General features: G+C 39.7%; 6 protein-coding genes and 12 non-coding genes across 18 annotated transcripts; 2 read left to right on the top strand and 16 right to left on the bottom strand.

Moving 5' to 3' along the window:
* Positions 1-100: 100 nt before the first annotated feature.
* LOC120447062 (probable palmitoyltransferase ZDHHC24) lies at positions 101-1,207 on the bottom strand. Its single transcript, XM_039628453.1, has one exon. It carries the CDS (start codon positions 1,114-1,116, stop codon positions 241-243), a length of 876 nt encoding a protein of 291 aa, XP_039484387.1. The 5' UTR covers positions 1,117-1,207; the 3' UTR covers positions 101-240.
* Positions 1,208-1,678: 471 nt separating this feature from the next.
* On the bottom strand, positions 1,679-1,750 carry LOC120447306. The gene has a single exon (XR_005615979.1). It is a non-coding gene; the product is annotated as a small nucleolar RNA Me28S-Cm2645 (small nucleolar RNA).
* Positions 1,751-1,908: 158 nt separating this feature from the next.
* Positions 1,909-1,980, bottom strand: LOC120447305. Its single transcript, XR_005615978.1, has one exon. It is a non-coding gene; the product is annotated as a small nucleolar RNA Me28S-Cm2645 (small nucleolar RNA).
* Positions 1,981-2,131: 151 nt separating this feature from the next.
* LOC120447304 lies at positions 2,132-2,203 on the bottom strand. The gene has a single exon (XR_005615977.1). It is a non-coding gene; the product is annotated as a small nucleolar RNA Me28S-Cm2645 (small nucleolar RNA).
* A 156-nt stretch (positions 2,204-2,359) lies between these two features.
* LOC120447303 lies at positions 2,360-2,431 on the bottom strand. The gene has a single exon (XR_005615976.1). It is a non-coding gene; the product is annotated as a small nucleolar RNA Me28S-Cm2645 (small nucleolar RNA).
* A 32-nt stretch (positions 2,432-2,463) lies between these two features.
* LOC120447064 (sperm-associated antigen 7) lies at positions 2,464-6,260 on the bottom strand. The gene is made up of 9 exons (XM_039628454.2): positions 6,100-6,260; positions 4,273-6,016; positions 4,053-4,105; positions 3,829-3,876; positions 3,605-3,652; positions 3,152-3,204; positions 2,922-2,974; positions 2,694-2,744; positions 2,464-2,516 (listed from the first exon to the last, which is right to left on the bottom strand). The coding sequence occupies exon 2, from the start codon at positions 5,963-5,965 to the stop codon at positions 5,198-5,200; it is 768 nt and encodes a 255-aa protein (XP_039484388.1). The 5' UTR covers positions 5,966-6,016; positions 6,100-6,260; the 3' UTR covers positions 2,464-2,516; positions 2,694-2,744; positions 2,922-2,974; positions 3,152-3,204; positions 3,605-3,652; positions 3,829-3,876; positions 4,053-4,105; positions 4,273-5,197.
* LOC120447302 lies at positions 2,590-2,661 on the bottom strand. The gene has a single exon (XR_005615975.1). It is a non-coding gene; the product is annotated as a small nucleolar RNA Me28S-Cm2645 (small nucleolar RNA).
* LOC120447301 lies at positions 2,818-2,889 on the bottom strand. Its single transcript, XR_005615974.1, has one exon. It is a non-coding gene; the product is annotated as a small nucleolar RNA Me28S-Cm2645 (small nucleolar RNA).
* LOC120447309 lies at positions 3,048-3,119 on the bottom strand. The gene has a single exon (XR_005615981.1). It is a non-coding gene; the product is annotated as a small nucleolar RNA Me28S-Cm2645 (small nucleolar RNA).
* Positions 3,278-3,349, bottom strand: LOC120447300. The gene has a single exon (XR_005615973.1). It is a non-coding gene; the product is annotated as a small nucleolar RNA Me28S-Cm2645 (small nucleolar RNA).
* Positions 3,502-3,572, bottom strand: LOC120447312. The gene has a single exon (XR_005615984.1). It is a non-coding gene; the product is annotated as a small nucleolar RNA Me28S-Cm2645 (small nucleolar RNA).
* LOC120447311 lies at positions 3,726-3,796 on the bottom strand. Its single transcript, XR_005615983.1, has one exon. It is a non-coding gene; the product is annotated as a small nucleolar RNA Me28S-Cm2645 (small nucleolar RNA).
* Positions 3,950-4,020, bottom strand: LOC120447310. The gene has a single exon (XR_005615982.1). It is a non-coding gene; the product is annotated as a small nucleolar RNA Me28S-Cm2645 (small nucleolar RNA).
* On the bottom strand, positions 4,176-4,245 carry LOC120447299. Its single transcript, XR_005615972.1, has one exon. It is a non-coding gene; the product is annotated as a small nucleolar RNA Me28S-Cm2645 (small nucleolar RNA).
* A 378-nt stretch (positions 6,261-6,638) lies between the features above and the next one.
* Positions 6,639-8,575, top strand: LOC120447061 (cryptochrome-2). Its single transcript, XM_039628452.2, has 2 exons — positions 6,639-7,410; positions 7,475-8,575. Exons 1-2 carry the CDS (start codon positions 6,744-6,746, stop codon positions 8,428-8,430), a joined length of 1,623 nt encoding a protein of 540 aa, XP_039484386.1. The 5' UTR covers positions 6,639-6,743; the 3' UTR covers positions 8,431-8,575.
* Positions 8,576-8,980: 405 nt separating this feature from the next.
* Positions 8,981-10,044, top strand: LOC120446776. The gene has a single exon (XM_039627920.2). The coding sequence runs from the start codon at positions 9,116-9,118 to the stop codon at positions 9,761-9,763; it is 648 nt and encodes a 215-aa protein (XP_039483854.1). The 5' UTR covers positions 8,981-9,115; the 3' UTR covers positions 9,764-10,044.
* Positions 10,045-10,591: 547 nt separating this feature from the next.
* Positions 10,592-11,341, bottom strand: LOC120446802. Its single transcript, XM_039627961.2, has 2 exons — positions 11,193-11,341; positions 10,592-11,141 (listed from the first exon to the last, which is right to left on the bottom strand). Exons 1-2 carry the CDS (start codon positions 11,233-11,235, stop codon positions 10,675-10,677), a joined length of 510 nt encoding a protein of 169 aa, XP_039483895.1. The 5' UTR covers positions 11,236-11,341; the 3' UTR covers positions 10,592-10,674.
* A 114-nt stretch (positions 11,342-11,455) lies between these two features.
* Positions 11,456-12,182, bottom strand: LOC120446803. Its single transcript, XM_039627962.2, has 2 exons — positions 12,030-12,182; positions 11,456-11,965 (listed from the first exon to the last, which is right to left on the bottom strand). Exons 1-2 carry the CDS (start codon positions 12,070-12,072, stop codon positions 11,517-11,519), a joined length of 492 nt encoding a protein of 163 aa, XP_039483896.1. The 5' UTR covers positions 12,073-12,182; the 3' UTR covers positions 11,456-11,516.
* Positions 12,183-12,216: the final 34 nt, after the last annotated feature.

Below are 12,216 nucleotides of genomic sequence, written 5' to 3'. Positions count from 1 at the left end.
AGTCAATGTTATCAGAAAAAACAGCTGATGAGACTGCCAACCTGGCAAAAACCTGGGAAAGCAAACACAGTGGAGGCTAAATAAAACGATAAACACCAACTTCTTAAAGACTTTGATATTTAATTTTGACTAAAGTCTTGCATGCCTAACCAAATTTGATCTTACTTATATTAATTTGTATTTTTCATGTTTCACCGCACCAGTAATTTTGAAAATACTAAAAAGCACAACATTATTTGGCTATCCTTGATGGTTGTCCAGATCGAATCCGTCGTGGTCCAGCTGGCTGGGAATAAATCCAGAGATCCAGGTCCATCTCATTCGCCTGCCCAAAAAGGTCTTAAAGTTCCGGCGCAGTTTTCGGTCAAAAGGAAAGTTTTGAAATTTAAAGTCATAGCACATATAGCCACGGGACCACTGATCATAAGCCACATAAGCAGCTACGCATACCCCGATCCAAAGCATGACGAATACCAGAGTGAACACCACCTCGTATCTATCAGGCAACTTAAAATAAATTATCCTCATAATAAGAGAGTTCAAATGGACATTTTTAAATTTCGAAGTGCTCGGCGTGAGATCAGTCAGCATAGAGAGCTGGTATCTGCCCCCATGAAGTACGTAAATAAATATTGTTGATGACGTCAAAGAAATCGCGCAGCTTAGAAAAAAGTAGATGAGGAAATAGAAGAAGTATCTATAGTTCTCATGGCCGATGCAACATCCCGTAAAGAAGCAGTGATGGTCTCGCTTCAGCACACAAACACCACACTTCCAGCAGTGACGTGATCCGGGTGGAGCAAGAATCTCACACTGTTCGCACTTCTGCCAGTCCTCTTGGTGCTCTCCCCGCTCCAATTGACTCTTCATCAGCTTGGGATCGATGCTAGGGTCCACCAGGATGCACATAACATAGTTTGACATCACATTCGAAAAGAGAAACACTCCCAGCAGCAGCTGAAATACGTAACCAGGTGACCCGTAATCCGACAACTCCGGCAGTATAATCTCCATCAGAACATAGTATATGGCGGGCAAGCCACATAAAATGAATACCATAAGAAATTGCTCCAACTTCTTTTTTGGCCACATGTTCTTTAGCGTTCGAAACCTCATTGTAGCAAAAGTATTTTGATAAAACCTTAAAAAATTTATTGCAGAGTGCAAACTGGTTTGGAAATAGTATGGATGTGATTTTGAATAAGTTATTCTAGCCTACACGATTTATTAATGTTTTTCGGCTTTGCTTTACCATTTGGAAGCCCAGATATGTATATTATTATTATTTTTAGATTTTAAAAACTTAACGTTTTCTCAGAGGAATACTCAGAATACTTAGTTTCACAACCAAATAAAAAATATCCCGAAATTTGGTGTTTAAAGATTTAACTCAAAGATTAATGTATTTCTTCTGGTGAACTCTTTTTTTCCAATTCTTCACATAGAATTTCAATTAAGCTTAGTTACTTGACAATAAGTCTAAAAAGGCCAAGGTAGAAAAAGGTAGCCATTAATATAATGTAATTGGTCCACTCTAGCTCTGGACATAGAGCCCAAAAACAACATCCTTCGTTTAGCTTATTCCAGTCCAGATATCCGGGTTTTCTGTGAAAGTTACAAATTAAAGAACTCTTGTAGTATTTTGTAGCATAAGAGCACGCATGCGACCAATTCATTTAAAATCAGATCTACTATCAAGGGAATAAATCACAGGCATCAAATGTCCCCATCTTAACTACATCACATAAAACGCAATTAAATTATATTAATCATTATACTTACAATTGTGAAACTCCTTTATTTTTTTGGGTTACAGTCAGAGATATCCGGTTTTTCTGGAGTAATTAAAAATAAAAGAATTATTGTAGTATTTTGTAACATAAAAGCACGCAAGCGACCAATTTATTTAAAATCAGATCTACTATCAAGGGAATAAATCACAGGCATCAAATGTCCCCATCTTAACTACATCACATAAAACGCAATTAAATTATATAAATCAATATACTTACAATTGTGGAACTTCTTTTGTGGGTTTCAGTCAGATATCCGGGTTTTCTGGAGTAATGAAAAATAAAAGAGTTATTGGAGTATTTTGTAACATAAAAGCACGCAAGCGACCAATTTATTTAAAATCAGATCTACTATCAAGGGAATAAATCACAGGCATCAAATGTCCCCATCTTAACTACATCACATAAAACGCTATTAAATTATATTAATCATTATACTTACAATTGTGGAACTCCTTTTTTTGTGGGTTTCAGTCAGAGATATCCGGTTTTTCTGGAGTAATTAAAAATAAAAGAATTATTGTAGTATTTTGTAACATAAAAGCACGCAAGCGACCAATTTATTTAAAATCAGATCTACTATCAAGGGAATAAATCACAGGCATCAAATGTCCCCATCTTAACTACATCACATAAAACGCAATTAAATTACACTAATCACACTACTTACAATCGTGAAACTCCTTTATTTTTTTGGGTTTCAGTCAGAGATATCCGGCTTTTCTGGAGTAATGAAAAATAAAAGAGTTATTGGAGTATTTTGTAACATAAAAGCACGCAAGCGACCAATTTATTTAAAATCAGATCTACTATCAAGGGAATAAATCACAGGCATCAAATGTCCCCATCTTAACTACATCACATAAAACGCTATTAAATTATATTAATCATTATACTTACAATTGTGGAACTCCTTTTTTTGTGGGTTTCAGTCAGAGATATCCGGTTTTTCTGGAGTAATTAAAAATAAAAGAATTATTGTAGTATTTTGTAACATAAAAGCACGCAAGCGACCAATTTATTTAAAATCAGATCTACTATCAAGGGAATAAATCACAGGCATCAAATGTCCCCATCTTAACTACATCACATAAAACGCAATTAAATTACACTAATCATTATACTTACAATTGTGGAACTCCTTTATTTTTTTGGGTTTCAGTCAGAGATATCCGGCTTTTCTGGAGTAATGAAAAATAAAAGAGTTATTGGAGTAATTTTTAACATAAAAGCACGCAAGCGACCAATTTATTTAAAATCAGGTCTACTATCAAGGGAATAAATCACAGGCATCAAATGTCCCCATCTTAACTACATCACATAAAACGCAATTAAATTCTATTAATCATTATACTTACAGTTGTGGAACTCCTTTATTTTTTTGGGATTGAGTCAGAGATATCCGGCTTTTCTGGAGTAATGAAAAATAAAAGAGTTATTGGAGTATTTTGTAACATAAAAGCAAGCAAGCGACCAATTTATTTAAAATCAGATCTACTATCAAGGGAATAAATCACAGGCATCAAATGTCCCCATCTTAACTACATCACATAAAACGCAATTAAATTACACTAATCATTATACTTGTGGAACTTCTTTATTTTTTTGGGTTTCAGTCAGAGATATCCGGCTTTTCTGGAGTAATGAAAAATAAAAGAGTTATTGTAGTATTTTGTAACATAAAAGCACGCAAGCGACCAATTTATTTAAAATCAGATCTACTATCAAGGGAATAATCACAGGCATCAAATGTCCCCATCTTAACTACATCACATAAAACGCTATTAAATTATATTAATCAATATACTTACAATTGTGGAACTCCTTTTGTGGGTTTCAGTCAGAGATATCCGGTTTTTCTGGAGTAATTAAAAATAAAATAATTATTGGAGTATTTTGTAACATAAAAGCACGCAAGCGACCAATTTATTTAAAATCAGATCTACTATCAAGGGAATAATCACAGGCATCAAATGTCCCCATCTTAACTACATCACATAAAACGCTATTAAATTATATTAATCAATATACTTACAATTGTGGAACTCCTTTTGTGGGTTTCAGTCAGAGATATCCGGTTTTTCTGGAGTAATTAAAAATAAAATAATTATTGGAGTATTTTGTAACATAAAAGCACGCAAGCGACCAATTTATTTAAAATCAGATCTACTATCAAGGGAATAATCACAGGCATCAAATGTCCCCATCTTAACTACATCACATAAAACGCAATTAAATTACACTAATCATTATACTTACAATTGTGGAACTCCTTTATTTTTTTGGGTTTCAGTCAGAGATATCCGGTTTTTCTGGAGCAATGAAAAATAAACGAGTTATTTGAGTATTTTGTAACATAACCAATATATTAAAAATATATTTAAGATCAGATCTACGATCAAAAGGAATCAGGCATAGGCATCAGTTGTTCCCATCTAACGATCATAGTTGTGGAGATTTTTCTTTTGGTTTTGCTTACCGCATAAACTTTTTATACCCGTTAGTCCCCAAAAGTCTCAAGGTGAGACTCTTTGGGTCACACGTGCCACTCTGCCAAAGGCAATTGCTCATTTTCGTGATTCGGCAATCTTTCAGTTACTATATAACTTTCAGCTATTAAACATATCCTTTTCTATAGTATTTTGGGCAATTTTGCTGTGTTTTCTTTTGGCCATCGTGGTAACTTTAGTTTTTACTTCTTGAAATGTGCAACACGTGGTGTGGCTCTCGGCTGACACTAAACTGTGACTGCTTCACCACCGTGACAAGAAGCGACAAACGAAAAAATACTGGAATGGAAATGTTCTGGATTTTTTGGGGACTTTTGAGTGGCGCTCCGTTTTTTAGATTTATTTGAACCAGTCGACGTTTTTCAAGTTTTTATTATATAAATAGATATTGCGATTTGGACGCTGCTACGGACACATAACTTGCTTAAAACATTTACAACTTTCGCATCCTAAATGGCCAACAAAATAAATTGCTTATTACATATAATTTACATGGCAGTCAGTGACCTTTCATGTGACTAATCTGAATCAACAAAACTAATCTCACTCGATACAAGGCTGTCATAACTCAAAAATAGGGCATTTTGGGGAAAACATTTTAATGGGGTTATTCTAAGATAAAAATTATTATCAAGCCTTTTCCCTTTTTCCAAATACGATTATTCAGAGCAAAACGATCGTATAAATTACCAAAATTTTAAAAATCTTTGGCTACATAAAGTTAGCCAATGGCTTGTTTTGTCAAATATTATCGAGCAGGAACAAGATGAGTATATCATGCCTGATTCTCCTTTTTATGGTTATTTACGATGCCCTTACAAAGTATTATCATTTTTGGTTGCGACAGTCCTGCATTAAGTGAGCTATCTGTATACTAATTGGGTCGCAGCCGACTCATGGGTCCTCTGTGGATGTGGTTGCCTCTTGCGCTAGTTGCTCCTGCTCTAGCTCCTGCTGCTGAGCTAATCGCAGACGCTTTTTGGCCTGGATGTCGGCCAAAGTTTGTTCGATGGAGCGCACATCCTTCTTGTTCTTGCTGGGCACGAATCCGTAGCTTTGGTTGGTCTCCGTCTTACGAGCCGCCTGCAATGCGGCCGACTCCCCGATGAGGTGCGCATACTTGGCCTTGTAGTTGGTCGTGGGCTTAACTTCGGCAGAGTCCTGATCCGCGGCTGCGGATGTGGACGAGGCGGAACTTGCTGCTTCGGATGCGGAGGCTTCTTTGTCACTTTGCTCCTGCGCCAATCGTTCCCGCCGTCGCTCCGCGTACTCCTTGGCTATCTCATCGTTCCAGCCGTCACCGTTCCGACGCGCCGTGACCTCATCTTCGCCAGGAGCGTGCTCCTTTTTGTACACAACCGAATGTCGGTCCACATCCTCGCGTCCAAAGCTCATGGCAATGAAACCACCATTTTCGGCTACTTCGTGGATCACCGAGCGATGCACCTTGTCCAGCGGCTGGAACTCGATACATCGCCTGTCGTCCTTGGCAAATCGTCCCATCCGTTCGTCCACATACTTTCGGAATCGGAGGAGCTCCTCCTTCTGTTTGTTCTGCATCCGCTCCATCATTTCGCGCTGTTTCTTGATCAGCGACTTCTGTTGCTCGTTGTTGGCAGGCGGTGCATCCATGGCGTTGAGTATTGAGTCTAGCAGATCCATTTTTCCGCCGTGTTTTCCTCGCTTGATGTTGAGCAATTGGCGGATGTGCGCCTGCGATGGCATCAAAAGAAATGCGAGGGAATCTCAGTTAATCGAGCGGTTCGCTCTTTGTGGCCGTATAGTTGGGGACTTACCACTCTCTGGCGTTTATTATTAGCCCGTTGAGTTGTTCGATTGCCGTTGATTTGCTTGTTTTAGGAGGGTTTAATGTAATTATAATTATATTGACAACCGGTGCTTGTGCACCAAATAAATTCTGCGAAAAATACTGAAACTAGGGAAGGCCAACTTGGTCGCATTTTCCGTAGTTCGGTATTTTCCAATTGCTTAACAGCTGTTTACACTCGACGGCCGACTTGAAACACAAATTCTTAAAAGAGATTTAAAGATTTAAAAAGAAATGTTCAAAATATTTTGCTTAAGTCATGTGATAAAAGCTATGACGAATTGTTTATTATAATATAAATTTAAATAATTTGTTGTAATCATGTAAAGAATAAGCTTCTGAAATGTACCACGTAAATAAATAAATACGTACACACAATATTATTGTGAATATATTAACGTTTCAAAAGAAGAAATAAACATTGGACTTGCTTCTCCTATGTGAATGAAAAAATTACGACAGGCAAAACCATTTAAAAAATTTCCTTGCAAGGCAGTGTTAATAAGTTCAGAAAACGCTTTGGCAGGTCCGTTGGAACACTTTTGTATTTGAAATACATTTTCCGCGTTAAATCTGCATAAATACCGTTTGAAATCGGGAACACGTGGTAAAATGGATGCACAAAGGTCCACTTTGGTCCATTGGTTCCGTAAAGGACTCAGGGTACACGACAACCCCGCATTATCCCAAATTTTTTCCGCCGCTAACGCTGCCCCAGGAAAATACTTTGTCCGCCCGATTTTCATCCTGGACCCAGGAATCCTCGATTGGATGCAAGTGGGCGCCAATCGATGGCGATTCCTGCAGCAAACCCTGGAGGACTTAGATAACCAGCTTCGGAAACTTAATTCCCGTCTGTTTGTGGTGCGCGGGAAGCCCGCGGATGTTTTTCCCCGTATTTTCAAGAGTTGGCGCGTAGAAATTCTGTCTTTTGAGACAGATATCGAGCCGTACTCCATGACGCGAGATGCTGCCGTGCAGAAGTTGGCCAAGACAGAGGGTGTCAAAGTGGAAACTCACTGCTCCCACACTATTTACAATCCGGAATTGGTTATAGCGAAGAATCTTGGCAAGGCTCCAATTACGTATCAAAAGTTCCTGGGCATTGTGGAGCAACTAAAATTACCCAAAGTTTTAGGGTCTCCTGAAAAGCTAACAAATATAACTTCACCACCTAAAGATGAAGTGGAGCAAGAGGACTTGGCGGCCTATGATTGTCCCACGATGGAGCAATTAGTAAAACGACCTGAGGAACTCGGACCTAATAAGTTTCCGGGAGGTAAGGATATAATTAAAGTCTTGATCATAACCATAAGAATGTGGCATTCGTTTTGGTACAACAGGTGAAACAGAGGCCCTGCGCCGCATGGAGGATTCCCTAAAGGATGAGATCTGGGTTGCCCGCTTTGAGAAGCCTAACACTGCACCCAACTCGCTGGAGCCTAGCACTACAGTACTGAGTCCTTACCTCAAATTTGGATGCCTTAGTGCCCGACTGTTTTATCAAAAGCTCACGGAGATAATCAAGCGCCAGCCGAAGCACTCGCAGCCGCCCGTTTCGCTCATTGGACAACTCATGTGGAGGGAATTTTACTATACATTGGCGGCTGCGGAACCCAATTTCGATCGCATGTTGGGCAATGTATACTGCATGCAGATTCCATGGCAGGAGCATCCTGATCACTTGGAGGCCTGGACTCACGGACGCACCGGATATCCTTTTATCGACGCCATTATGCGTCAGCTGCGCCAGGAGGGTTGGATCCATCATCTGGCCCGGCATGCGGTGGCTTGTTTCTTAACTCGCGGAGACCTCTGGATCAGCTGGGAGGAAGGACAGCGGGTGTTTGAGCAGCTATTGCTGGATCAGGACTGGGCCTTAAACGCTGGCAATTGGATGTGGCTATCTGCGTCCGCCTTTTTTTACCAGTACTTTCGCGTCTACAGTCCGGTGGCATTTGGCAAGAAGACGGATCCCCAAGGGCACTATATAAGGAAGTATGTGCCGGAACTCTCAAAATATCCATCTGGCTGTATTTATGAGCCCTGGAAGGCTTCTCTCGCGGATCAGCGGGCATACGGATGCGTCCTAGGCACGGATTATCCTCACCGGATTGTTAAACACGAAGTGGTGCACAAGGATAACATTAAGAGAATGGGTGCAGCCTACAAAGTAAACCGGGAGGTGCGGACGGGCAAGCAGGAGGAGTCGTCTTTCGAGGAGAAATCAGAAACCTCCACTTCAGGCAAGCGGAAGGTGCGAAGGGTAGCCGGAAATGCCCCTAAGCGAAAACGTTAAAACTTACCTTTTTTTTGCTACCTTATGTGAGAGGTAGCGAGATCTACGTAATGTTTGATGTACTATTTTAGGTATAAGTCTATTAACTTCTTGTTTGTTACTCCACTGAAATATGTTATATATTAAATATACATTGTATATTGCATTTGGTATTGGAATGCTCAAGTTGTCATTAGGTATAATGGAAACAATATGATTAATATGAGAATATAATATGAGAACCCTATAGTCGAGTTTCACGACTATCTGATACCCGGTACTCAGCTTTAGAAGTGCTTTGTGGGCGTTAGAGTGGCAGTGAACCGACAAACGTGCGTTGCGCCTATGTCTCTGACTCAACTATTGATCCTGATCAAGAATATATACATAAACTTTAAGTAGATGTATTTAGAAGGAAACGCTTCCTTCTGCCTGTTACATACTTTTCAGCGAATCTATTATACCCTTTTACTTTACGAGTATCGGGTATAATAAGGAATCATTTTAGCCTTGGTTTTAACTTCCTTCACAATCGAGGTTTGTCAGTTGTCGAGCTAAGCTGTAAATTTTAGTCATATCTAAAATTTCGGCAACTTAAGACCTTCCAATTTTTGTTTGTAAATAAGTACATTTTTTTTAAATTTAACTTTACGGTTTATGGTGTAATAGGTAGTTAGTTTCCGAACTCGATACACCGACAAAAACCATGTTTCGCAATTTGTCGATGCTGAGGAACCAGTTGGCGCTGCACCGAACCCTTGTGGCCCGCTTGACCTCGCGCTCGAAGATGTCCACCGGTGTTACGTGCCTCACCATTGACCGTCCGCGAAACATCGATGGCGTTACTGTAATAGATATCAACATAAATGATATGGCCAAGAATGACGTGGAGTTCAATCGCAATTTCGTCAACTCGCTGACATCGATGGACCTTCCCCATTTCCAAGAGGTGACTAACACGGTGGAAACGGATGCAGTTGAGTCGCCACCCGCAGGAAATCTGATTTCTGGAGATACCGTGGAGATCCTGCCTACTGGCGCACCCAGTTCCGTCATAGGCGTGGATGGCAACCCCATTGTCCCCATCGAGATTGATGGCTGGAACCAGGACGAGGAGGATCCCACCGTGCAGAAGAACGACAAGGCCGTGGACATTGGCAACGATGACGAGTACAAGGCAGAGATGGCGCTGCGAGTGCCAGAGGTCAGGGAAGCTCAAACCGAGTACAAGGGCATCAAGGTGAAGCTGCCAGAGACGGCCAACCAGGATTTGGGCACTTATCGCTTCCGCCGCGATTCAAAGGATCTAAAGGAGGTCGGCGACGACACGCGTCTTGTTCGATTTGACAAATAGAGGAAACGGGTTGACTAGACCCTCCAAAATTCGTTTGGATCTTCTGGCCGACTTTCGCTTGTAACTTTTCCAATTTTGTAGTGAGGTTGAGCATTGTAACCGGAATGATAGCCTGGATTGGGTTCGGTAGTAGCCAGCACTAGCATTGATGTAATAAAACTTAAATATGTATTCAGTTAATGAAAGAAAAACGTTGTATATGCCATATACCCTCAGTTTATAATTGTTCTAAAATAAAGCAATTTGTGAATTTCTCTGCTTCATAAATTTTAGAACTGAAATCTCGCACTTTGTTTGGTCCATATGGAAATGCGAACATATAGACCCATATCAGCATTGATGATTATCATGTGGATGTGGCCACTAAGAACTGTCAGTTGGAAACTGGTCACGCTTTAATGAAAATCCCATGCCCCGCGCCCACATCCACTCTCCATAGCACAAAAGATCGCTTTGTGGTCAGTGGCAACCGAATCCGGGGCAAACACTTCCCATAAATTGCATTAAAAGCGGGCCAGGAGCGAAAACTACTCGCAACAATGCAGCCGGACATAAACACGCTCCAAAATGTTTGTAGGCTCTAAACCAAAATTGAATTTGCGGTTTTGCCTGCGGGGCGTGGCTGTGGGCGTGGGATTGGGAGTGGGCGTGGGCATTTAGTGGGCGCCGTGTGTGTGTAGGTGGAAGCCTGCAAATAACTGTAAATGAAGCTAAAATGTGGTCAGCCGAATTGTGGATATAATAAAAACGGCCACGGGCTCTGCGAAATGGAAGTATGGTCAACAAGATTGATTATAGTATAATCAATACAACAGTGCCGGAAATTCGTTGCTTGAAATAAAAATTCGGAAAATCTATATATTGATATTGTATAAACATTTCACACGATTCTAGATACTAGTAGTACTAGCCTAGTAATAACTATACTCATCGTGGTTTTCACTGCTTTCACCTACTTCACTGGAAAGCACTTTGGCATTCTCGCATGGTTTTGAGTTACGTGTAAGGTTTGTCTGCTTAGTTAAATTCGAAAAATTGTGGGCCATTTTAAGAGATGTCTTCTGGCGTTGGTAATACTGAAGACACTTGTTAGCCTTGTTCGGGTTTTTTGCAATAATATTGGAAATGAGCTCTTCGATCGCCCTAATGCGTTTCACAATTTTAGTTTCCAATAGCTGGCGACGTTCGTCGTAGATCTTAAATTCCGCATGGACCTTCATTTTTTCTTGCATTTTACTCGACCAGCTAGTTTTTTCAAGTTTTCTAATCCACTGAGAGAATTCGGGATTGCTAATAGCTTGAAGTTTATATTTTTGCACAAGTTCCCTTAGCCGAAATGTTGCTTCGTTATTAAGTTGCTCAATAGTAATGCCAAGTACTGAAAATATGTTGCTTAAATGAGATACTATCTTGGAATATATGTACTTACTGTAGCCAATATTTGACAATAGGCATATTGCCATAAACTGCATATTGGTGATTCTAAATGCTAACTAAAGTGAATACCAAATGTAGGAAGGTCTACAAGGCCGAATCAAATCGATGGATATGCTTTATTATGTCAAGCATATTAAACAGCTTAACCCTTATTACTTAAGCCATGAAAAGAAACTTCTTCAGATAAATTAAAACAAAAAGGTTTCTATTAACAATTACTTTTGACTTGTTTCAATTGTAAAATTAGAATAGGTGTTTGAAATATATAAATCATAGGCGGGATTTTATTTGATTTAGTTACAAATATTTTACTTCATTAGAATCCATAGTTATCGTAATCGTTATCGTAATTATATATCCGCTGTTCCCTTTTTCTTGTAGGGCAATCTCTACTATTGACTAAAGCAACCTCAAATTTTCTTTTATTGGAGGATTTGTAGGCATTTTTAAGTTCATTTTGCTGATGTTGGTAGAACTTAACACATCTATTGCCTCCTTTCCTTTGCGCAATTAGGGATCTGATCGTGGTCAAGCGTTCAGTAATTTTATCTTCATATGATTGGCGCGTCGTATCGTAGACGTTAAATTCACCTTCCATTTCCATCTTTACTCTAAAGTTACTCCGGACAGCAATATTGTTTATCTTTTCTATCCACTGGGAGAACTCGGCGTTTCCGGTGGCCAAGTTTTTATACTTGTTCACAATATTTCGAAGTCTCCACGTCACCATCCTGTCTGCTTCTTCATACTCCTTACTACTCAGGGCTGTGCAATATATTGTATTATCATGTTATTACAGAGGCGATATCTGAGGCTGCAAAGAACTCACCGAAGTGCAGATTTGCCAATACCAAGAAAGTTATTATCTTCATTCCGCTAACCAACAAAGTCAACTGACGCGGCGAGTTGGATTATTCTTAATTTATAGATCCAAAATAATTGATAAAGGAAGTGTAGAAAACCGATTCGCCGCTGGATAATTCCATTGATTTTTTACACTCTTCTTAATGCTGCGT

This window comes from Drosophila santomea, chromosome 2R, assembly GCF_016746245.2.
Source record: "Drosophila santomea strain STO CAGO 1482 chromosome 2R, Prin_Dsan_1.1, whole genome shotgun sequence".
Lineage (NCBI taxonomy): Eukaryota > Metazoa > Arthropoda > Insecta > Diptera > Drosophilidae > Drosophila > Drosophila santomea.
The sequence above is the reverse complement of the archived record's forward strand: the minus strand, read 5'-3'. Positions and strand labels throughout refer to the sequence as shown.

Coding starts and splice junctions, on each gene's coding strand:
- LOC120447062 (XM_039628453.1), bottom strand. CDS start 1,116: ATGAGGTTTCGAACGCTAAAGAACATGTGGCCAAAAAAGAAGTTGGAG.
- LOC120447064 (XM_039628454.2), bottom strand. CDS start 5,965: ATGGATCTGCTAGACTCAATACTCAACGCCATGGATGCACCGCCTGCC.
- LOC120447061 (XM_039628452.2), top strand. CDS start 6,744: ATGGATGCACAAAGGTCCACTTTGGTCCATTGGTTCCGTAAAGGACTC. Junction 7,411..7,474: donor ACCTAATAAGTTTCCGGGAG/GTAAGGATATAA, acceptor TTGGTACAACAG/GTGAAACAGAGGCCCTGCGC.
- LOC120446776 (XM_039627920.2), top strand. CDS start 9,116: ATGTTTCGCAATTTGTCGATGCTGAGGAACCAGTTGGCGCTGCACCGA.
- LOC120446802 (XM_039627961.2), bottom strand. CDS start 11,235: ATGCAGTTTATGGCAATATGCCTATTGTCAAATATTGGCTACA. Junction 11,142..11,192: donor ATTGTCAAATATTGGCTACA/GTAAGTACATAT, acceptor ACATATTTTCAG/TACTTGGCATTACTATTGAG.
- LOC120446803 (XM_039627962.2), bottom strand. CDS start 12,072: ATGAAGATAATAACTTTCTTGGTATTGGCAAATCTGCACTTCG. Junction 11,966..12,029: donor ATTGGCAAATCTGCACTTCG/GTGAGTTCTTTG, acceptor TATATTGCACAG/CCCTGAGTAGTAAGGAGTAT.